Raw genomic sequence first — 25,195 nt, forward strand, 5'->3', positions numbered from 1 at the left:
GTATATTCTATTAAAGACATACATTATTTAGGGAAATGAGAGAAACTTTAAATTCAAAATTAGTTCCGGCAACCACACTGGAAGCATAATCATCATACCAGTCAATTCACATAATTTAGAAAATAAACAGTGGGTCTTTACTTTCCTGAAAAGTACCACCACCACTCCCCTTTGTACTTCTGAATCTCCCACAAGACCAAAGAACTTACCTTTAAAAGAATTATCTGCCCGTTAACCTCAGAACATACCAAAGGACGCTTCCCGCTAAGTTCCTTCATGGGCTCAGCATCAAGAAGATCCCTTTCCAAGCTCATTGTAAGAAGACCACCAGAGTTCTAGGCACAAGTTTTTGTTACAGTTGAAGAATCCAAATAATCCCAGCACTTTTAAATAATCAACAAAATTAGTTACATACTATTAGATGGACTGGACATCAACCCTACTGGAGACACCAATAAATAAAAAGATTTAAAGTTTCATATTTTTTCTATTTCCTGACTCTTGAACTCCCACCCAAAATGTAACGACCATACGTTTAATCATTGCAACAGCTCTCTAACAGATTCTTAAGATGACTGGGAGGAACCAGACGTGCTTCCAAGGGACCCTGATGTTTACTTGGAAAACTTCATGTGTTTCCTAAAAAATATTAAAATGATGACAAATAAAAAGGAAACTGTACAATGGGAATGAGATGTCTAAAAATTATGACTACTGTGAACTCTAACACCCCTGCCTCTGAAGTGGAATCCTCAAAAGTGAAAATGGCTTTTAAATAATTTAACTCTACTAGGTATTTCTGCTACTTTTTAAAAGGAATAATTTTTTTGCACTAAAACATGACTATCAACATTTTAAATCAAGCTGAGTTTTACTATGGTAGAGTTTTAGTAAGAGGGGTTGTGAAATTATTTTGTTTTTTTTTTTTAAGTGTTGTCAGCATATTTAAGTAAGCCACAATACATAATCCACAGGGGTTTCCTAAGGATACATCACAGGAAAACATCTTAAAATAATTAAAGGCATCCATAAGCCACAATTCGAACCTTTTATAATCTTCCACAATAAAACAGATTAGCATATTTTTAAAATTAATTTTCAAGTCCTATATAGCACCACATATTCACTCACCCATCCTATAAGAGAGAGTCTCTAAGCAAGAGTTAAATAATTGCAAGGAAAACACTACATTATTTTAAAGTTCAGTCTGAAAAGATTATACAGTAATTGCTTTAACAATTTATGGGACTTATTAATCTTACATATTTATGAGTTCACAAGTCTATGTGAACATCCCTTTATGTACTGTATTTAAGCTATTATCATGGACTTAATGACAATCTTAAAGAATACACATCTTGGGCTTCCCTGGTGGCGCAGTGGTTAAGAATCCGCCTGCCAATGCCGGGGACACGAGTTCGAGCCCTGGTCCAGGAAGATCCCACATGCCGTGGAGCAACTCAGCCCGTGAGCCACAACTACTGAGATTGTGCTCTAGAGCTTGCGAGCCACAACTACTGAAGCCTGCGTGCCTAGAGCCTGTGCTCCACAACAAGAGAAGCCACCACAATGAGAAGCCCATGCACCGCAACAAAGAGTAGCCCCCACTCGCCGCAACTAGACAAAGTCCCACGCGTAGCAATGAACACCCAATGCAGCCAAAAATAAATAAATAAAATTAAAAAAGAAAAAGAAAAGAATAAACATCTCATCTAGTCCTTCATCCCTAGCAGACAACATAAAACACAGAGCTAACAGATTCTGCTCTGAGAGCCGAAGTTTACCAATCCTGCTCCACAGAGTCCTTCTAATACACTGATCTCCCAGACTTTGAATCCTGCCTGCTTTAACTTAAAAGATAAATTCTGTTTAAATTCCTCATGACTATCAGTGTCCTGCTTTTTTTTGTGTGTGGTACACGGGCCTCTCACTGCTGTGGCCTCTCCCGCCGCGGAGCATAGGCTCCGGACACGCAGGCCCAGAGGCCATGGCTCACGGGCCCAGCCGCTCCGCGGCACGTGAGATCTTCCCGGACCGAGGCACGAACCCGCGTCCCCTGCATCGGCAGGTGGACTCTCAACCACTGTGCCACCAGGGAAGCCCAGTGTCCGTCCTGCTTTTATTCTAACCTGGAACAGAAGCTAAACTGCTTCATCACTTCAAAAAATAAACACCTGTAATTCAAATAAGTGCCATGCAATGTATTGAGTGGGTATGAGGAAAAGAGAAAACAAAGGAAAACATGCAAATTGATATAAAAATTGACATAAAAAACAGGCAAATTGATATAAATATAGTATGCAAGTATTAAAGACAGTCTTGAGAAAAGTTCTAATAATACCTAAAAACCACTCCTCAGGAACATTTTCATAAAGTAAGGATATTATAAATTTAACACTAACATATAATGTTAACGTCATCACTTTTCAACACTCTCTGCAGAATAGTAATTCTCAGGGGAAACAAAGCTTACCATGTACTTAAGTAATCCTATTTCAGGATAAAGTAGAGGAAGCTCAGGGAACCATTTCTGTACCAAGCTATTCAGCTTCTCCTAAATTTAAAAAATATTTTTATTATAGATCAATATATATTCAATTGTGACATGTTGGTAACTCCCTTATTATATATCTAACAAGATATATAATCTAATAATATATATAACCTCATAAAATATATAATCACTGATTTGGCCTTCTGCTACAAGAAATATTAAACGAAAACCAAGAGTCATTTGGTTCTAAATTACCATCTTACTAACAGAAGAAAAACTTAATTACCAATTTTAAGCTTAATATACATATACAGGCACAAAAGCTTGCCTAAGGTCAAAAGTCCATACTCATTCACAAGCTAAAATGAAAAAGTGTCATGAAAAACCAATTTGAGTCATAAAATTGTGACTATTTCTCAAAATAGTAGAACACAGTACAAACACAGAACAAAACAGAACACAGTAACATTTTAAAACAATGGCTATTTCATGTTAGGAAGAAAAAAATCATAAAAGCCTTGAAAGAAAAAATTAACATGTAGCTCTGCAAAAGCTACTTTGAAGCAAATGTGTAAATTGAGAATCCTTAGAAAAGTCACATCACATGTTTATTCAGTAAAACTTCTAGATACTTATCAAGTTCCTGGGAGATAGCTATTTTATCCAAGGTTCATAAGGTGAACAATGAAGCACACACTATCAGATAAGTTTGCTAAATAATGCATAACACTTAAAATGCCTATTATTTTCATAGTATTTTTATTTTTCAGAGGCACTGTTTCTTATCTTCTTTCCCATAACATCCCTGAAACATAAAATACAATATTCTTTCCATTTTAAAGACAAAATATGCTGACTAACTCTTCCAAAGTCACAAAAATTCATGGTAGAACTTTCCCCCAACCCAGTAGTTTTATTTTGTTATATTCTTCAACTAAATTATGATGCCCTATTAATGTTTTCATTGCAGTTTTAAGCTAAAATGATGTTCATACAGATTTTAATAAAGGAAAAAAACTTTAGGCTTTATCTTCAACAGAAAACAAGCAATATGCAAAAGTGTCTGTTATGATCTCGATTCTTGTAAAAAGAAGCAGAAAGCAAACTAAAAGGAAGTAAACTCAAAAGTTAAATGTGATTATACTACTGTTACCACTGAGTGAGAACATTACAGATGATGTTTCTTCTTCCTTATACTTTTCTGTAATTTTCACATTTGGCACAATGGTTATGAATTATTTTGTCATCAGAAATTAATTTCTAAATTCACAAACATTACTATACCAACTTAACTATGCCAATATAATCTCTGATCTTTTGATTATAGTACACTTCATAAAAATGGATATTTGAATTCAATTTTTACAGTAGAAACTAATTCAAAATTTCAAAGCATCAAATACTTACATATTCCTCCCGCTCATGATAAATTTCCTGAAAGACACTATTCTGCAACTGAGTTATTTCTTGTTTTATTTCCTCAATCTCAGATCCATCATGGTCATCGGACTTTAATCAGAAAGAAAAAAGTGACCTTATAGACTTATGAAAGTAGACTCAAAACAAGTCTTCCTAGTAAGAATTAATGCAACTTCTACAGCAAATCACTCTGTCTGATTTCTATTCATCCTTCTATACCTAGCACATAACAATCTCTCATAACACTTGTCGAATTAATATTTATTATTCTAATCCTGACTTTTCCAAAACCTACAAAAAGGAATTATAAAAATAAAGTCATAAAATTAATTACATAGATTTTTCTTATCTCTTAATTTGCTGTACATTTTCTCTAAGATGACCAACTGCCACCATAAAGTAAATGTCAAGAATAGGAACCAGAATACAATTAAACTCCCTGGAACCTTTTTCTATGTAAGATTTGATTTTTAAAAAATTAGTAAACATGTGGCATGTCTACTACAAGAAAGACAATGTAGGACTCACAAAGACTCCATAAAACTCTAAGATAATTAACAAGCCTCCTTAAAAGGTACATGTTTTCAAAGTTAGATGTTTCTATAAAAGTTAAAAAATTAAACTAAAAAAGACCCCATTCCCCACAGCCCAAAATAGGATAAAACAAGAAAAATTTTAAACTATTAAATTAGCTCTACTCCATGCTTAAATGCTCCAATGAGGAAGAAAGCTAACTCAAGTTGGATTAAGATATAATGTAAATCCCTTTGACAAGTAAATTCTTTGTTCAAGGAAACAAAGAATGCCAGTTTATTCACAGTTTCAAGCCTAAAGAAGGAGGTTTAGTCCAGTTTAAAGTGTCCTAATTCTTCCAGTTCTATTATAATATGAAAACAACTTAAACTATTTGCAAGAAATAGTATGTCCAGCCATTAAAAAGAGAGCTAACAAAAGACATCCTGATCTTTACAACAAAATTCTGCCTTTGGGGGAGTACCCCATTGCCTTGCAGCATGTAGTAGGCTTGTTTTTAATAGACATTATAACAGTCCATTATCAACAGTTTTTTAAATTATTCGAAAATGCTTATCTTACTAACAACCAAGGCAAAGATGTAAAATGTATTTTTAAAGCACTTCATGACATGGGAAAATGTTTACACTATTAACGTAGTAATTTTATTTAAACACAAACACAGAAGGGAAAAATAAAACAAAATGTGAATAATTTTAAAGAGTGTATTTATGCATTACTCTTACGCATAAATAAAATGAGGTACACACAGAGTTCAGTAAGAACCAACTGTTTCCTTACTTCTTCCAAATTATTCTTTTCAACCAATTTCCATCTCAGTCGAGCCTTTAAGCTTTTCAGTGTCTTTTTAATGGACAGCAAGTGATCCACATTGGGGCTCTTATTTAAACATTCAATAATCTGTTTCTTAAACTAAGTGAGAGAAAGAGTTGTTATATTTTCAACACACAGACAACAATATTAATCGAACAGTCGCTTCCTGACCACTCATTAATTTTCTATTAAGATTCAACTAGTATTTACTGAGTTCAGATTGAAATAAGAAATTCTTCAATTTTCAACAAGACAATTCTACCCACTGATTTCTTAATTATCCACATATCTATTTAGAAGAGTATCATTCTAGCAATCAAAGAAACAACGGGAAAAAATATTTCAAGCTGAGACACGCAGTGAGACACACTTTGCTACAGAAAATGCAAATTGAATTTCTAGTGAGGATGTAAATTGAAATTACCCTTCCCAAAAGTAGTTTGACAATATGTATCAAGTTTTAAGAATGTTCATTCCTTTTGACTTAGTAATTAACAATTTTTAGGAATCTATTTGAGGAAATACACACAAAATTATGTACAAAGATTATGTACAGGGCTTCCCTGGTGGCGCAGTGGTTGAGAGTCCGCCTGCTGATGCAGGGGACATGGGTTCGTACCCTGGTCCGGGAAGATCCCACATGCTGTGGAGCGGCTGGGCCCGTGAGCCATGGCCGCTGAGCCTGTGCGTCCAGAGCCTGTGCTCCGCAACGGGAGAGGCCACAACAGTGAGAGGCCTGCGTACCAAAAAATAAAAAATTTAAAAAAAAAAAAAAGATTATGTACAGTGTTATTTATGGTAAAAAAAAAAATGGAAGTAACCTTAACATCTGATAGATGAAAGGTTAAATAACACTGTACATCTATGCAAGAGATGATGTTTTAATCACTCAAAATGACCGTATACAAGAATTATTAATCATATGGGCAAATGTTTATAATACACAATTAAATGAAGAAAACATTTTCAAAACAGTTTACAAAATGATGCAGTGTACATAATATTCATACATACATATAAGTCACCATTCACAAAGGAAATACTCTGAAACTAGCAGTAAGTATCTCTTAAGCAAAAGGGACTATAATCAATGTTTTTATTTCTTATCTTTCTGTATATAGCAAGTTTTCTACTGTAAACTTGTATAGGCAAAAAGAAAATGAGGGCTTCCCTGGTGGCGCAGTGGTTGAGAGTCCGCCTGCCGATGCAGGGGACACGGGTTCGTGCCCTGGTCCGGGAAGATCCCGCACGCCGCGGAGCGGCTGGGCCCGTGAGCCATGGCTGCTGAGCCTGCGCGTCCGGAGCCTGTGCTCCGCAACAGGAGAGGCCACAGCAGTGAGAGGCCCGTGTACCGCAAAAAAAAAAAAAAAAAAAAGAAAATGATAAAAGTTATGTTTTAAAGGACATAAGAAAATCAAAGATTTAAGACAATAAAAAAATCTCAATATATTTATATCAGTGAAATGTCATTTCCACTACAGGATGAATTTAATTATATACCAGCTAACAATGGCTATAGTGTTTTTCTAGCAATAGTAAATAATTTATCTACACACTGGGTATTAAACTACTTGAGAAAAGTTTAAGTATTAAAAATTTCAAAGCATCAGTATATAAGACCAATAATATAAAGCATAATCCAACCTCAACACTGTCCTTGTACTTGGATTGTACTGTGGCAATAAGCCTTTCCTCTGAACGGATCTTTTGTACTACTTGACTATATGCATTTAAAGTGATCTCCTTGTCTGCATCACCTTGCTCCTAAATGAAATCATACACACAGATTTATATACAAAGGAATACAAAATAGTTAAAACCTTCGATAATAATGGATACACTTTAAAATGATATCCTTAACGAATTTCTATATCTATTTCAAAGTATTTCTTAAACATAGATATTTTTCTAGGGAGAAGAGAGATTGATATCAAAGATGTTCATACAGGAAATTTTATTCCCATAACGCGATTATACTTAAAGCTGTCTGAAGTAGAGTGTTAAAGGAAATCAGGGATACTGTTATGCTAAATGTAAGAACTAAACAATATATAGAACTTCAACACTTTATTTTTAGATATCTGTTAACAACCACTTCTAAAATCAAGCCTGACTAAACCATCTAAATAAGGACAATTTGACAATAGGGAAATATAGTAATGCGTATTTTTTAATGCCAATCTTTATAAAATCACAAAAGGTAAAGAGAAACAAGCAAAATAAAGAACATAACCAATGAGACTTTGGTAGGCAGCCTGAGAAACTGGTTAAGAGTTCCAGTGAGCAATATTAACATTACAAAATACACTAATTTTTTTTTTTTAACATCTTTATTGGAGTATAATTGCTTTACAATGGTATGTTAGTTTCAGCTTCACAACAAAATGAATCAGTTATATATATACATATATTCCCATATCTCTTCCCGCTTGCGTCTCCCTCCCTCCCACCCTCCCTATCCCACCCCTCCAGGCGGTCACAAAGCACCAAGCTGATCTCCCTGTGCTATGCGGCTGCTTCCCACTAGCTATCTACCTTACGTTTGGTAGTGTAAAATACACTAATTTTTAACTTTACACAGCAAAAGAGAGTATACACAGTAGGGAAAGGGAGCTACTAATCAAACTTGTGTATCCACTTCCAAGAGCTGTTTCAGATTTTATTTCAAGTTTTCACAAACTCTAAAGAGTCTTATCTTACACTTACAGTCACTGGGTATGACGGACTCAAGAATCAAGTGCTAACGAAAGCTGACACACTCAGATTAAGAGTTGTTTTCCTGGGGCTTCCCTGGTGGCGCAGTGGTTGAGAATCTGCCTGCTAATGCAGGGGACACAGGTTCGAGCCCTGGTCTGGGAGGATCCCACATGCCGCGGAGCAACTAGGCCCGTGAGCCACAACTACTGAGCCTGTGCATCTGGAGCCTGTGCTCCGCAACAAGAGAGGCCGCGATAGTGAAAGGCCCGCGCACCGCGATGAAGAGTGGCCCCCGCCTGCCACACTGGAGAAAGCCCTCGCACAGAAACGAAGACCCAACACAGCAAAAATAAATAAATAAATCTGTTAAAAAAAAAAGAGTTGTTTTCCTGGAATTAAACATTAGATTTTTTTTTCATGTGAAATATCCTACTAAAATCAAAATACCAACCACCCTGTGGAAGAATAAGACTTCACACTGTATTTGGATTAGAACTTGACGGTGTTACTATCTCAAATAGGCCTTTACGAGGAAAGCTAAGACTAGTCTTAACACTCTACCTAGTAAGGAAACCACTTTGCTTCAAAGGAAGCAGTAATAAGACTATCAATACTCACAATCAGAGATATCTCCAGCTCTTTGCAGACACTTGACCCAGCCTTCTCTAGGATTTCATCAATATTACCAATTGTGTCTTCAGAAGTCAGTGATTCTTCCACAGATAGATCAAAGGCCTCGTGTGCAAAAATAAAAAACATGAAGTATCTCATTTAATTATTTCAATTAGTATTGTGTCCTTATACCTGGAGCAGAGCATTAACCTATGTACTGGGCAACGAGGGGGAAATAAACACAAGAAACTTAAAGTACAACCCTCACAAAACTTATGCACCAGAAAGAAAAGGTATACACACCTCACATGCCTAAAGAAAACACAGATTTTTGTTTAGGTAATTAGTGATTAAGAGAGATGAGAGGACAATACAGAGGAAAATTATGAAAAAAAACAGGGACAAGACCAAGATGTTTTGGGGGAACAGTAAAAGAGGCAGTCTGACTAAATACTGGTAAAGAAACTTGACTGCTCAGGTAGCAAGTTTAAATCTGACAGGTAGTGGGCAGACAATATCAGCATTTATACAAAGAAGGGGTATGATTATACCTGGTACTTAATGATGACCCACTAGCATTAAGGAATATGAAGATTCAAAGTTAAAAATTAAACCCTGATAGTTTCCATCTCATTAGGAAAACTAAGGTGCTTTCTATCAGGAAACAGACTTTATAATAAGGTGTTAAATAGAATAGACATCAGGGGCCCAAACTATAATACAGAACATAAATGTCATAAGCAGTCACTCGGCTTTCAGAGGTTCAGATTTGTGTTTATGGAGGTCTAGATTTGGGAAACGGATACGGAAATGAAAGAAAAGGATAACAGATAATTAACCTAAATGGAAAGACAATTATGATCAATAACAAAAGAAGACAAAGAAATAACTTAGTTACATTAATGTATCCATAAGAAAGTACCAAAAATGAAGAGTTCTAGAAGTAGCAGGAGATTAAAGATTTTTTTTTCCCCAGACAAAGCTAGAACTGCATATTTGGAAATCATTCACACCGAGAGATAAATGACACTATAGGTGTCTTTCCCTTTGCTCAGGAGGATGTAAAGCACACAGAAGAACACAGAATCAATAACAAAATTAGGCCAAAATTTAATTAAGGTTCTGAGTACACTACACAACGCCACATGCCTCCAAGCCTTTTAGAAAATTACATGGTGTTTTCACAATAATTAAGAACTAAAAAAACAAAAAGATATGCAAGATACCTTTTCTAATATCTAATATCAAATGAGACTAATATTCCCCATTTACTTTAGATATCTTTAGGATATTTAAGATAACTAAAACTTAAAAGATTTACACTGCTAAACAACATTGTAATCATGGCTAGTTAGCCAACTAATGTTAAAACACATATGTCTTGCTAAAAAAGAAACCAAAAAGAGGAAAGCTCTACTACCCTCAAAGCACATACCCTTATCTCTATACCATAGCTGTAAAATATACACTAGACTTGTAATAAACTCCACTGACATTATCTTACACCTGTAACTTGACTGAAGTTGTTTTCATATATGTCCTAAACAGAGAATGTAAATGTGTAAATCCCTCACTCTTCTATCCCAGCATTCTCATTCATATTCTCATTAATATTTTTTCTCTTTTTTATCTCTCTCTCCCTCCCTCCCTCACTCTCTCTCTCAGAAAGAAGTAAATTACATGTGGACAATTTAAAAATAAAACATTCCCTGGTTTATGCTACGACACCACTCGGCAACAGCTCGTTACCTTTAAGGTACTCTGAAACCATGTTACAAGATGTTGTAGAGAAACCTCTGTTTCACTTCTAACGCTGGTGAACAACTCTCTTTTATTACACTTCCAGTCATAAAATTTCTTCAGTATTTCTTCAGAGTTTGTCCCTTCTTTGGCCTGTCCATATACTGCTTCTAAAGACGCTGACAAATCCTGCAGAGAGATACTTCTGTTTTTTAAAGTTTATTAATTTTATATTAGGATTCAAGCACCATATTAGAATCTGAGAGAAAAGTAGTATGTTGAATCCCTATCTTTGAGCATTTTATAAATAAAACTTAGAATAATTAGACATAAAAGCATAAGACTACGTATAAGGTGATTTATTTGGACTGTAAGAGTAAACGTTAAGTGAATTAAGGTTATAAATAGAAGGTTTTATATTCTTAGGTTTTTAATCAAGTAGAAATTATCCTTTTTTCTCTGACTTTACATAAGAATCACTACTATTTTGTCCTGATATGGAAGTTTCTAAGAGCTACTGCTAAGTAAAAATAAACATACCAAAACATTCAAATAATTCCAATTAAGGAAAGACATTAAGCATATATGTGTGTGTGTGTGTGTGTGTGTGTGTGTATGCACTTAAAAGCATTTTTAGAAAGGCTTAGAAGAGACAAAAGAGCTTGATGGCTCTCTCTAGGAATCAGACTCTAGAAATGTCACAGAGACAAGAGGAAAACTTAATAGACCCCAGAAATTTTTATCACAAAACTCTGAGAAACCCTTGGAAAGAGAGAGGATGGCTGGTGCTTGGCATTGAATGAATACGGTCATACCAAGTGGGAGAAGGCCTGTACCACAGCAGAGAATATCCTGTGGGACAAGAACTGTCTTCATACGCCCTTCTTTCTCCCTCACATTGGGCAGGAAAGCAGCAGCACAAGCAAGAGGCAAGGATTTATACAAGTACAGTATAAGAACCTAGATGAGGCAGAAACTAATAACCAATACAAAAGGATTGGCCAAGCACTCTCTTTTCTTCCCTTTTGCCCTGAATACCTGGTAGCATTTACACCCATGGGTAGCAGCCCCTGGAAAAGAGCAGTGGCTCTTTTCCTCCCAGGACTGGGAGGTCCTCTGAAGAGTAAGATCACCTAGAAGAAAAGCCAATAAGAAGTAGTTGAGCCCAGACTGCAACCCTAGAAGTTCTGAGTAACAACCCCATCCTATTCCCTAAACCCATGTGAAATTACGGTCCAAGCTTTCACCCCTCCCTAGGTCCCATTACCACACTATCACATATGTATACAACAGCACACTAAGGCAGTTTATAATTCTCAAGAGAATATGAGGTCCTGAGGGGAAGTACAGGGGAGGATGAAATGTGTGAATAATACAAGCATTCCGAAAGAAATATAATAAACTAAGCCACCTTATAAAAAGGAAGCAAAATCAGTAGCCCAGATAATAGTAAGAACTCAAAATAAACATAACAAATATTCTCAAAGAAAGAAAATTGGAAACATAAAGCAAAACCAAGTAGCTATGAATAACAACTGAAATTATTAAGTATGAAAGAAATAATCTTTGAAATAAAGAACACAAGGGATTGGTTAAGTGGCAGAAGAAATACAGCAAAAGAACCAATTAGTGACTAGGTGGTTAAGTCAAGGATCCTTCCAAAAAGACACAGAAAGGGATAAAAAGATAGAAAAAAATGAATGAACAATTAAAATATGTAAAGAACAGAAGTTTAAACACCCATCTAACAGAAGTCTCAGAATCAAAGAAAATGTAAATGAGGTGGGGGGGGGGGAGACAGTATTTTAAGAAATAATTATCAAATATTTCCTAGAGTTAAAGAAAAACCTCAAACTGACTTGCCTCAGATTAAATCTAAACTTATATATGTTTCAGTGCAATTTAGGAAATAAGTCAAGAGAAAATGTTCAAGCTCCAGGAGGAAAAAAGGTAACAGAAGAACAAAAATCAGACTCATATCAACAACTACTGAAATAAGAAAACAATGGATTATTATTGTCAAAGGTCTGAAGAGAAAATGGACCTAATATTTTGTAGCTCATTAAACAATTATTTAAAGAGCTTAAATGTAAGCAATTGTTTAAATATTTAAATTGTTTAAATACAATATCCCGAGACATTCAATACGTCACAAAGTCAACCACTCAAAGCCCTCCTTGAAAGTACTCTCAAAGAAAGTATTCCAATACAGAGTAAACCAAAAGATATCCAATAATTTACAAAATAAATAAGAGTGAGAAAATAACTCTAAAGTCTGTTACTTGAGTTATCATATACAGTATCTGTAACAATCTGTAAGTAAAATCCTAGACAACAATTGTGGTTGTTAGATTCATGGGAGGGAGGTACAGACAGACAAAAAGGCACACCAGAGGCAAGTGAAAATGTTCTAAGATATCAGGGGTAGAAGGTGAAAAAAAAGGGAGGAAAAAAAAGAAACCATGATAAACAGAAACACAAAAATAATCACAGAAATAAGTTCTAATAAAACAGTAATTATAAATATATAAATCAAGCTACCCATCAAAAGGCAGATTTACACGTTGGATTCTTTTTAAAAATGATCTGTTAGTGTGTTGTCTCAGAGAGACATTTAAAATAAAGGGAGAAAAAAAGAAAAAATATATAAAGCAAATATTAACCAGAAAGACAGGTGGGTAAGAATTTTAAAAGAAAACAAAAATAAAATTTTATCCCAAAACATCATAAGGGAAAAATAATGTTACATAACAGCTTAAAATACATAACAATCACAAATTCATTAACACTCAACAATACAGCAATGAAATATTCTGAACAATTTAAAGAAGCAGAATATATAACAATATATTAACTAGAATATATAACAAAAATATCCCCAAACTGATCAGATAAAAAAACTAAGCAAAGATACAGAAGATTAAAGCTTAAAATAATAGCTATAGGTCAGAAACTGCACACAAAGAAAACCTAGAATATACTTTCTTTTTGAACTTAAAAGGAACGGTCATGAAAAATTAACCATGTATTGTAGGCCACAAAAAAAATCTCAATAAATGCTGAGGAAATCAAAATCATGACATTTCACTTCTTTGACCCTCATTATCAAAGTATATTTCTTAAGTATTTACTTGAAGAATATAAAAAAAAAATCTAACTATTTTTCAGCAAACTAAAGAGAAGCTTAAAGAATAATCCGGTGCCCAGGAGTGGAATTCCTGGATCACATGGTAACTCTTAGTTTTACAAGGAACCTCCATACTGTTCTCCATAGTGGCTGTACCAATTTACATTCCCACCAACAGAGCAAGCAGGTTCCCTTTTCTCCACACCCTCTACAGCATGTATTATTTGTAGACTTTTTGATGACGGCCATTCTGACCACTGTGAGGTGATATCTCATTGTAGTTTTGATCTGCATTTCTCTAATAATTAGTGATGTTGAGCATCTTTTCATGTGCTTTTTAGCCATCTGTATGTCTTCTTTGGAGAAATGTCTATTTAGATCTTCCACCCGTTTTCTGACTAGGTTGTTTGTTTTATTGATATTGAGGGGCATGAGCCATTTGTATATTTTGGAGATTAATCCCTTGTCAGTTGCTTTATTTGCAAATATTTTCTACCATTCTGTAAGTTGTCTTTTCATTTTGTTTATGGTTTCCTTTGCTGTGCAAAAGCTTTTAAATTTAATTAGGTCCCATTTGTTTATTTTTGTTTTTATTTTCATTACTCTAGGAGGTGGATTGAAAAAGATCTTGCTGTGATTTATGTCAAAAAGTGTTCTGCCTATGTTTTCCTCTAAGAGGTTTATAGTATCCAGCCTTACATTTAGGTCGTCAATCCATTTTGAGTTTATTTTTGTGTATGGTGTTAGGGAGTGTTCTAATTTCATTCGTTTACATGTAGCTCTGGAGAAAACCATAATTCAAAAAGATACATGCACCCTAATGTTCACTGTAGCACTGTTTACAATAGCCAGGACATGGAAGCAACCTAAACGTCCATCAACAGAGGAATGGATAAAGAAGATGTGGTACATATATACAGTGGAATATTACTCAGCCATAAAAAAAGAATGAAATAATGCCATCTGCAGCAACATGGATGGACCCAGAGATTGTCATACTGAGTGAAGTCAGAGAAAGACAAATATCATATGATATTGCTTATATGTGGAATCTAAAAAAAGGGTACAAATGAACTTATCTACAAAACAGAAACAGAGTTACAGATGTAGAAAAATATGATTCTGGGTGGGGGGACATATACACACTACTATATATAAGATAGATAACTCATAAGAACCTACTGTATAGCACAGGTAACTCTACTCAATACTCTGCAATGGCCTACATGGGAAAAGAATCTAAAAGAGAGTGTATATATGTAACTTATTCACTTTGCTGTACACCTGAAACTAACACAACATTATAAATCAACTATACTCCAGTAAAAATTTTTAAAAAAAGAATAAACTGGTGACCGAGGGGAATAGTAGAAAGAGAGACAAACCAGATTTGGCAAAACTTCTTTTAAGATTAAACTTTAAAAAGAAAAGAGCTTTAAAAATGACCTTGTTTGCCGATCCTTCACCTCTGTTTTCTAACAGTTAATGAGAAGAAATAAAACTTTACAGGGTAAAGCAGAAGCTGCAATGCAGAGAGGTGAATTCTTTCAACACTATCCTTTTATATGAAAAGCTCACTTCACCATTCTGGAATAACCTGTACTATTTATGCAATTCCATTTAAGAAAATGTTTCAAACCAGGGCTCCAATGGCTCCTGAACCATACACAGTAATATGAAAACTACACCTTCATCTACGTGGACAAAAAGAGACCATGCCCATGTCCTGGCTATTGTAAAAAGAGCTGCAGTGAACATTTTGGTACATGACTCTTTTTGAATTATGGTTTTCTCAGGGTATATGCCCAGTAGTGGGATTGCTGGGTCGTATGGTAGTTCTATTTTTAGTTTTTTAAGGAACCTCCATACTGTTCTCCATAGTGGCTGTATCGATTTACATTCCCACCAACAGTGCAAGAGGGTTCCCTTTTCTCCACATCCTCTCCAGCATTTATTGTTTCTAGATTTTTTGATGATGGCCATTCTGACCAGTGTGAGATGATATCTCATTGTAGTTTTGATTTGCATTTCTCTAATGATTAGTGATGTTGAGCATCCTTTCATGTGTTTGTTGGCAATCTGTATATCTTCTTTGGAGAAATGTCTATGTGTCCATCATCGGATGAATAGATAAAGAAGATGTGGCACATATATACAATGGAATATTACTCAGCCATAAAAAGAAACGAAATTGAGATATTTGTAGTGAGGTGGATGGACCTCACTAAGAAAATTCCGTTTCCTTAAATGGAATTGCATAAATAGTATAGGTTATTCCAGTCTGTCATACAGAGTGAAGTAAGTCAGAAAGAGAAAAACAAATACCGTACGCTAACACATATATATGGAATCTAAGGAAAAAAAAAAAAGGTCATGAAGAACCTCGGGGTAAGACGGAAAAAAAGACACAGACCTACTAGAGAATGGACGTGAGGATACAAGGAGGGGGAAGGGTAAGCTGTGACAAAGTGAGAGAGTAGCATGGACATATACACACTACCAAACATAAAATAGATAGCTAGTGGAAAGCAGCCGCATAGCACAGGGAGATCAGCTCGGTGGTTTGTGACCACCTACAGGGGTGGGATAGGGAGGGTGGGAGGGAAGGAGACGCAAGAGGGAAGAGATATGGGAACATATGTATATGTATAACTGATTCACTTTGTTATAAAGCAGAAACTAACACACCATTGTAAAGCAATTATACTCCAATAAAGATGTTAAAAAAAAAAAGAGACAGTGCCCAGATGTCCCTGAATATCCTTTTCTCCAATTCTCCAGCAACCTTATTCCCTACAGTATAAAACAAGACAGCTATTATTCAACTTGGTATTAAAGATACTGACAAACAGTAAAAATTCTAAGATACATAAAAGGTAGAAGGAGTAGAAGAGGGTTATTGTATTCAAATGATATGACCACACAGAAAGCTCAGAGTATCAACTGACAAAAACTAAAAGAGAGTTCAGCAGAGTTGCCAGAGAGACATCAATATATAAAAATCAGTAGTATCCCTCTACACCATCAAAAATAACTAGGAAATGGAAAATAAGATAACATTCACAAAAGCAATCAAAAGTATAAATGTCTTGGAGTTAAATGAAGAAAATGCATGAGGCGCTATGGAGAAAACTTTTAAACATCATTAAAAAACATAATAAAAGATGTGAATAAGTAGAAAGACTATGTTAACAGGCGGAATGACAACATTGTCACACTCATTCACTCCAAATTAGTCATTTCTGAGCTGAAAGGATAGGACTAAAGACAAGGTTCCACAACATCATACAGCTACTGTACTCTATCCCCTATCACAAATCTTAAAAGACCTATAACTCAAGGATCAGGATCCCTCTCCCTAACTCTAACATATGGCTTTACTAGATTTTCTGCTAGAATGCAGTGGGTAACAGGGACTCACCTGCCTGCTACTGCTCCTGTCTCTGTGAGTTTTCCCAAAGAATGCTGCTCTAGCAAGCCTGACATGCCTGATCATTTTACCTTATTTGCAGGATAAATACATATACATACATAAACACGTTAAATATATCAATATAAAATTTTAACACCATTAAAAAGAAACTAGGATTTATCAGAGAAAAACTTTTGCAGCCATCAGTACTATCTGAAGTCTAAAGGTAAATGCTAATTTCACCTCTCAAACAATAAACATATTTTAATGTATATTTAATGTATATTTAGTATCTTTTAAAATTCCAACCTGTAATGTTTTCAAGCGTTTATTAAGAGGTAACTCATCAACTTCCAGAATAAAAACTTCTACTGCCATGTACAGCTTCTGTTGTACTTCATTTCTTTTGGCTATCAAAATATTCCCTTCATTCTGGAGGAAGGAGAAAAAGAATAACCATCATTAATATATCAGGTGTTTTTTTCTACACACTGACCTCTATGAAAAAAACTGATCTCTTAAAGTTAGTAAAATTTAACATTACATTCTCCAAACATAGTAAACACTTCAGACAAACACCTGTCTCCTTAGATCACCAAAATGACAGAGTTTTCTCTCCCTTAATTAGAAATAAGATTTACGTTCAACAATTCTTCTCTGTTAATCTTCATCTTTTCCTATCATTTCTGCAACAATAAAATTTTTCCTTTTCTTAAGAAAATTATACAAGTATCTATGGCTAATTACACACTGTCTCCTTCCTACTCTCAGCCCACCCTCAATTCCTTCATCTACTTATCTTTCAAGATTCAGTTAATCTCCACCATGATAAAACCTCCAATTCACCCAAAAGGCTATGTTTGGAAATAGATATGAGAGATATCCAAGAATGCTGTGAATTACCTCTGTTATATATAGTACTTACCAAACTATATTAAAACTATCTATTTATATATCCGGCCAATACCCAAGGTAGATAGAGGGATAGGACCACGTCTTAAACAAATGCATGTGTCTACTGCCTGTAACAGTGTCTGGCACATACACTTAAAAGCCTGAATGTTAGAATACTCTTTTTTGTGTAAGCTCAACCAGACCATTATATAACTAATTATAAAGACAAAAGAAAAGAATCTCTTTCATCAAAAATACACCTGGTGGGCCTCCCTGATGGCACAGTGGTTAAGAATCCGCCTGCCAATGCAGGGGACACAGGTTCCATCCCTGGTCTAGGAAGGTCCCACATGCCACGGAGCAACTAAGCCCGTGCGCCACAACTACCGAGCCCACGTGCCACAACTACTGAAGCCCGCGTGCCTAGAGCCCGTGCTCCACAACAAGAGAAACCACCATAATGAGAAGCTCCCACACAGCAACGAAGAGTAGCCCCTGCTCACCGCAACTAGAGAAAGCCCACTAGCAGCAATGAAGACCCAACACAGCCAAAAATAAATAAATAAGTAAATTTATTAAAAAAAAAAAAGTACACATGGCAATCAAGTTAAGGAACTGTGCGAAATATATAAATGAAAATAACAATACTGACCCAAATTACGTACAAGCAGGGAAATAAAATGACAACTTTATCTGAGGGACAATTATGACTCTCTATTTATCCAATAATCTACTCTTCAGTCTGTCAAATGAACTTTAGGGTAATAAAGCCTAAAAGTAAGTCCTGAAACATCAGCAGTAGCGGAAATAAATTGCTTCAAAAAAAAAAAATCACATTTGTTCTACTAGAATACCAAGTCCTAGGTATATACTAAGCCCTCTCCCTCCCTGTGATAAATCACTTTCCTATGCTCAAATGACAAAAACAAAACAAAAATTAAAAAGTAGTCCTTTTTCATCTTTTCATCTTACTACCTGAAAATACATGATGAAGTATTTTAATACTGGCAGTATGGTTTAAATGGAACTAGAATACACTTTGTAATCAGACATACCTGGGTTCAAATTCCATATTAACATTTAGAACTACGTAATCTTGAGCAATTTCCTTAAACCCTGTGGGCCTCAGTTTCCTGAGGAGCAAAAGTGCCAAGTGCCCTTTTTTTTTTTTTTTTAATTTCGCAGTACGCGGGCCTCTCACTGTTGTGGCCTCTCCCATTGCGGAGCACAGGCTCCAGACACGCAGGCTCAGCGGCCAAGGCTCACGGACCCAGCCGCTCCGTGGCATGTGGGATCTTCCCGGACTGGGGCACAAACCAGCGTCCCCTGCATTGGCAGGCGGACTCTCAACCACTGTGCCACCAGGGAAGCCCCAAAAGTGCCCATATTTAAAAGTTAGTGTACGAAAAGTTTATAAAGTATCTATAACACTGCCTGTGTTTCATAGAGATTCAAAAATTATTACTTCTGTCACTTTTTTTCTTCCATAATCAGAAGTAACCAGTAACCAGGTCTAATATGTAAAATAACCCAAATCGAATCCTTTATCCAAATTAAACATTCCTGGCATTTTCAGAGGCCTAGTTATTCTGTTTACTTTTCTCATTCAGAGCCAGTTACGCTGCCAACTGGCCAACCTAGAAGGAATAGGAAATAAGACTTTCAGGGTACAATCCCCAGAGGCAGAAACCACCGATACTTAAGATAGGACAACTCCAAACACAAGTTTAGGGCTCATAGGTACTATGGAAAGCTATGATTGTTGTACCAAATATCTTTATATGAAAAAGAAGGAGTTCCATTCAGCTCAATATAATAAACTAAAGAAAATTCCAAGAGGAAATAAATATATTTTTACCTACACTAATGAAGAAGTCACATGAAATATTCCATTCTTCATATCCCTCCCCTACCCACACATGGATGGCTTAGATAGCATTTAACAGTAAGGCAGAGTCCTATAATGCAGCATAAAACACGCCACTCAGACCAGAAGACAAGATCCACATTAGCAGTTGTGGGAGCCACTCTGGCTTACAAGCCTCATGCCCCTCAAAAGCCACCATCTCTTATAGGTATAGCTGCCAGGGTCCCTCAAGGGGTATGCCCAGTTGCAAGTATTTGTAGTTTACAGTTCCTCCCAGTCCAGATACAATTTACCAATCAGGGGTTTTATTTTTACCTAAACAATGTTGCCAGTAACATGACTGAAATACCATTTCATCAAATTACCAAGGGAACAGAGAGAGGTAAATTCTCATGCAAAAGGGACTGCAAAAGGGTTAACTAACCCTTTTTCCACAATCACTACTTATCTATCCTACCTTTCTTACAAGGCAACAAAAGAAATCAAATTATTAATATGAAAATATGTAAAAGTTAAAGATTTCACATAAAGTATCATTCCAATATCTGCAGTCCTTCTGCTTTCTTGAAAGTGATTATCTTCTTATGTTCAACAGATAAAAATCATCATAGAGAAAAATTCTTAACCCACCATATTCTGACAAGCTTGAATCTTCCCCTGAGCCAGACAGTATTCTGCCCAAATTATCTCTAATTCATTCAGAGAAGCTGGGAGAGTAAAGCAGCCTTCATCCAACACTTGTATAGCATCTGACAGGTCATTTCCAAAATGAGCATTGATATTGACACATCTATTAAAACAGCAAAAAGGAAAAGATCAAGAAATTTTTAAGGTGCTGTGAGAAAAAAAATTACACTTAAATACTAATGGTCTAAAGTTACTATTTACAACACTGGCTATGAAGAGGTACTTTTTAAAATCATATAAAATCATAAATAACTTTGATACAATTAAAAACATAATTGAGAAAAAAATTTAAATATCTTTTTCAGAAAGCTTTATATAAAAAGACAACTTCAAAAGTCTGCAGATTTTAAATGATATTAAATTAGATTTATAAATAATTCTGTAAAATTTTATACTTAAGCCAATCTTGCTTACCAAGATGACAGGCACATAGTCCTTGTACCTTAATAAGCAGACTAGCATTTGCAGAGTTTTTTAAAATATCCAAAAAGAAAAAGCAATGTGAAAGACCAAATAGCAAAACAAACAAGGCCCATCATTTTCTTTTTTCTAGCTTCCAGTTAGACTGCCACCATTCTAACAGCACATTATTTCCTCAAATATGGGTTAAAATATTTTGAACTGTTTTGGTCCAAAGTCTGTCTCACAGCTTTGCAAGTGTAGTCACCTGAATTTTTGGTTATGCATTAAAAGTTGATTAAGCTCTAGAGAGACTTACTCAAACTATTTAGAAACTTATAAACCAGATACCGATTGATGGATTTATACTGGAGAATATAAATTCCCACTGGACAAAAGACGAACGTGCACGATTAATTCAGGGCAACATCTTCTTAGTGTTTCAAAGTACATGAGAAAATGAATTACTGATTTAAGTTGTATGTATAGCACAAAAAGAGAACTAGGTTGTTCTGAGAACTATTTTTTCCACATTGCAGAAAAGGGTGAAAAATTATCCCTAACCAATAATAAAACAATCCTCTATAAAGTACAATACCTATATAATTCATATATAGAGTCTGAGATATGCTGAATAAACTCTGCACAAAACTTGCTAACCAATTTCTTCTGACTCCATGAAGATCACTTTTCTTCTAACTCCATGAACACTACTTTCTTCTTTCTTTAGATGGAGTATAATTAAGTTATATTACTGAAATCTAGTTTCAGTACAGGACTGAAAATAACCCCAAGCAAAACAAGAGGACATAGTAGTTTCTCATCAAACTACCACTTAGAAGTTGTGTTGACTTTTTAATTTCATTCTCATAGATGACTTTTAGGACACTATCATGCCACACAATGTCAACAGAACACTAACAAAAACAATAGAAAATTTGTCTCAGGAGTAACTATTTTTAGTTTCCTTCTTTAAAGTAATAAAAATACAAAGATTAAGTTACAAAGCAAAAATGTCAGGCATACAAAACAAAGCACCAACTAATTAGCATTTGTTTTAAAACTATCCTTCTTAAAAATATGCTTTTACCTACCTAATTTCTTTCAATATTTCAACCTTAGCTGCTAGATTTTTCATTCTGGTACCTACACAAGTCTTAAGAGTACTTTCTAAATGTTTAGTCAAATCCATGGTAGTTGCTTTCTCTTGCTGAAGCAAAGAACAAATACATCTTAGTTAGACCCAAATAGGAAACTGTATTTCTACTGTTATTTAAATGATTTTTAGGCGTAATTAAAATTTTAAAGGCTAAAAAATACTAGGCGACAGGATAACAAACACTGATTTCCCTACTAGCTAGGATCTGAAAAAGATAAACTATTCCAGTCTTCTGCCTTCACACAGAGACACTCTTATATTGCATCCTAATAAGAAACCAAATAAAAACAAAATTTCACATATTATATGTCTTAATACTTAGATTTTAAAAAGAAAAATAAAAGATACCCTTAAAAACCAAATGATAATCAATGACAATTTGTTTTCTGATGAAGTCTGATATCATTCTGCATTTTAAAAGAATCAAAAACATCATTTCCTTGACCCAAGCTACATTAAACTGCTTGATTCTGGTACCTTAACAATATGTCTAATATAATTATTCAAAATAATGCATAGAGCAGTAATATGGATAAAGACCTGCAATTTTATTCCAATTATACTACAAACCAGGTATTACACAGTTAAACACAGAACTTTTACTCAATCTTTAAACACCAGGCTCTCTGGTGTTCACATTCTCTCCAATGCTTCAGTTAAATAAAAAGAGAGCCAATACTGAATGCTGATTAATAGTAAGTTACATTTGGGAATGCTCATGCCCATCTGCTCCCATTTGCTGAGGAGGATGACCATGAAGAAGCAGTTATGTTTGTTCTTAAATCTGTTTATATCCACTGTAATTGCTATGATAATTCCTCCAAAAATTACATAAATCTAAGAAACAGAAGTGGGAAAATGAAAAGTTGCTGAATCTTTGAAAATGTGTTTAATGCTTTACAAAGACTCGATAAAAGCAAATTTTTAGTACAAATTGCTAATGAAATACATGTGGATGAGAACTATAAAATTCTGAAGAATCATTTAAATCTAAAAGAAATGTCAACTCAGTTTATTTATCAACTGTCTTAAACTTATTGTTAATCCACCTGTAAAAAAAAAAGAACCAGAGCTCAGATGAAAAATAATTAGTATTGTTTTTAAGACAAACAACAAATAAAACAAATAGAAAAGATGCCAAACTTAAACCCAACCACATTAATAATTACATTAAATGAAAATTAGCTAAACACTCCAATTAAAAGATGTGAGATTATCAATCTGGACAAAAACAGCTTAGACTCAACCATATAAGCTGCTTATTAGAAACACTTATTAGATATAAAGAGACAGATAAAAATTAAAGGATGGAAACTATATACAAGGCAAACATTGCTATATTAATATCAGGCAATGTGGACTTCAGTACAGGGAGCACTCCCAGCAATAAACTGGGATATTTCATAAAGACAAATGAATTAATTCATCAAGAAGACACAACAATTCTAATTGTGAATGCACCTAATAACAAAGCTTCAAAACCACAAAGTAAAACCTGACGGAACAAAAGGAAGAAATACACAAAACCACAATAATAACTGGATATTTTAACACTCCTCTCTCTGTAACTGAAGGAACAAGTAAACAGAAAATCAGTCATGATACAAAAATCTTAAACAATACTATCAACCAATTCGACCTAACATTTATGAAACACTCCACCACACAACTGTAGAATACACATAATTTTTAAAAGCATATGGAACATTTCTAAGGACAAACAATATGCTGGATAATAAAACAAATATCAATAAATGTGAAAGGACTGAAACCATACTGAGTATGCTCTCTGATGCTAAGAAAATAAAATATCAGTAACAAAAATATACTGGAGGGAAATCTCCAAATCTGTGGAAATTAGGCAACACACTTCTAAATAGCTCATGATTAAAAAAAAAATAAATAATGGGAAGTTTTTAAATGTTTGATTAAATAATAAAAAAAAATATCAAAATTTGTGGACTACAAGTAAAGTGATGCTTAAAGGGAAATCTTTAAACATTATAAAAGAACAAAAGATTAAAAACAATTATATGATAAAAAATAAAACAATGATACAAATTTCCATCTAAAGAAGCTAGAAGAACAAACTGAAGGAAGGAAATAATAACAATAAGTAAAGAAATTAATAAAGTAGAATAGAGACAAACAATAAAGAAAAAAAAAATCAACAGAAGCAAAAATTAGTTCTTGAAAAATGTTAAGAACTTCCAGTTTCCAGTCCAGCATGTAAGAAGAAAAGTCACCAGTCCATCCTAACAAGTAAAAAGTTGAGCAACTGAAAAATCAACAATTTTTCTTAGATTTGTCACAGAGGTAAGGTCACAAGGCACAACTGGAAAGACAAGACAGGCTAATAAAGGAAACTCAAAACTTTCTGGAGCAGCAATCCCCACCGCCCAGGGAAGAAGTCTGGAGTAGGGAAGCTGCAACTGTAACTGACATATTGCTAGAGGCTCAGTATGAACAACTGAAAGTTAAGAACACCAGGGGGACCCCATCATCAGGATGCCCCCACATTTTTGTGAGTTTTACCTCCTCGATCTCCCGCAGGTTCTCACAGTAAATCCCCTCAAGCTTCCAGCAGGAGGAGGGGAAAAGGAACCATTTTGAAATATGTTAGAATATTCTGTACTTAACAAGATCTGCCCTCAGTGGAAACCATTTAAACAGAGCCTACCTGCTAGGATTTTATCCAAGCCTAATTAACCTGGGGGAAGGGAAATACCCAAATCCAGCCCACTCTAGCCATCCTCCTTTCTAAAGGGAGTGGGGGAGAAAACTAGTTGCAAGTGCGAAATTCACAGTCCGGAGGCACAGGCTCACTAAAAGACCTTCTTAGTCTTTTCAGACTATAAAACGCTTCTCCTTCCCCCACAACTAATCATCACATTTACTAAATTCCTATTTATAGAAGTTCCTTTCACCAAACACATCATGCCTGGCTATCAAAAAAAAAAAACTTCTAAGACATGTTAAAAGACAAAAACACAGTTGGAAGAGACAAAGCAAACATCAGCATCAAATTCAGATCCGGCAGGAATATTGGGATTATCAGACAGGAACTTCAAACATGGTAGGACAAATATGCTAAGGGCTCTAACAGATGAAGTAGACAGCATGCAAGAACATACAGGCAACGTAAGCAGAGAGATGGAAATTCTAAGAAACAAACAAACAGAATATGCCAGAAATCAAAAACACTGTAGACAAAAATGAAAAATGCTTTTGATGGGCTTATCAATAGACTAGATATGGCTGAGGAAAGAATATAATCCAAAATACGTGAATCCATATATCCACAAAAAGACCTGTAGAAGAATAGTCACAGTGGCTTTATT

At 34.9% G+C, this 25,195-nt stretch overlaps 1 protein-coding gene across 1 annotated transcript in view; it reads right to left on the bottom strand.

Moving 5' to 3' along the window:
• The window catches only part of STK31 (serine/threonine kinase 31), a 61,809-nt gene extending 39,903 nt beyond the window's left edge, over positions 1 to 21,906 (bottom strand). Inside the window, exons 1-10 of the mRNA XM_033420551.2 lie at positions 21,790 to 21,906; positions 20,240 to 20,399; positions 17,158 to 17,280; positions 10,319 to 10,498; positions 8,576 to 8,692; positions 6,905 to 7,024; positions 5,228 to 5,359; positions 3,902 to 4,003; positions 2,474 to 2,554; positions 210 to 335 (exon numbers count right to left, since the gene is read on the bottom strand). Coding sequence (XP_033276442.2) covers positions 210 to 335; positions 2,474 to 2,554; positions 3,902 to 4,003; positions 5,228 to 5,359; positions 6,905 to 7,024; positions 8,576 to 8,692; positions 10,319 to 10,498; positions 17,158 to 17,280; positions 20,240 to 20,399; positions 21,790 to 21,887 — 1,239 coding nt within the window. The 5' untranslated portion in view covers positions 21,888 to 21,906. The remainder of the gene's footprint in view (positions 1 to 209; positions 336 to 2,473; positions 2,555 to 3,901; positions 4,004 to 5,227; positions 5,360 to 6,904; positions 7,025 to 8,575; positions 8,693 to 10,318; positions 10,499 to 17,157; positions 17,281 to 20,239; positions 20,400 to 21,789) is intronic.
• Positions 21,907 to 25,195: the final 3,289 nt, after the last annotated feature.

Source organism: Orcinus orca, chromosome 9 (assembly GCF_937001465.1).
Source record: "Orcinus orca chromosome 9, mOrcOrc1.1, whole genome shotgun sequence".
Lineage (NCBI taxonomy): Eukaryota > Metazoa > Chordata > Mammalia > Artiodactyla > Delphinidae > Orcinus > Orcinus orca.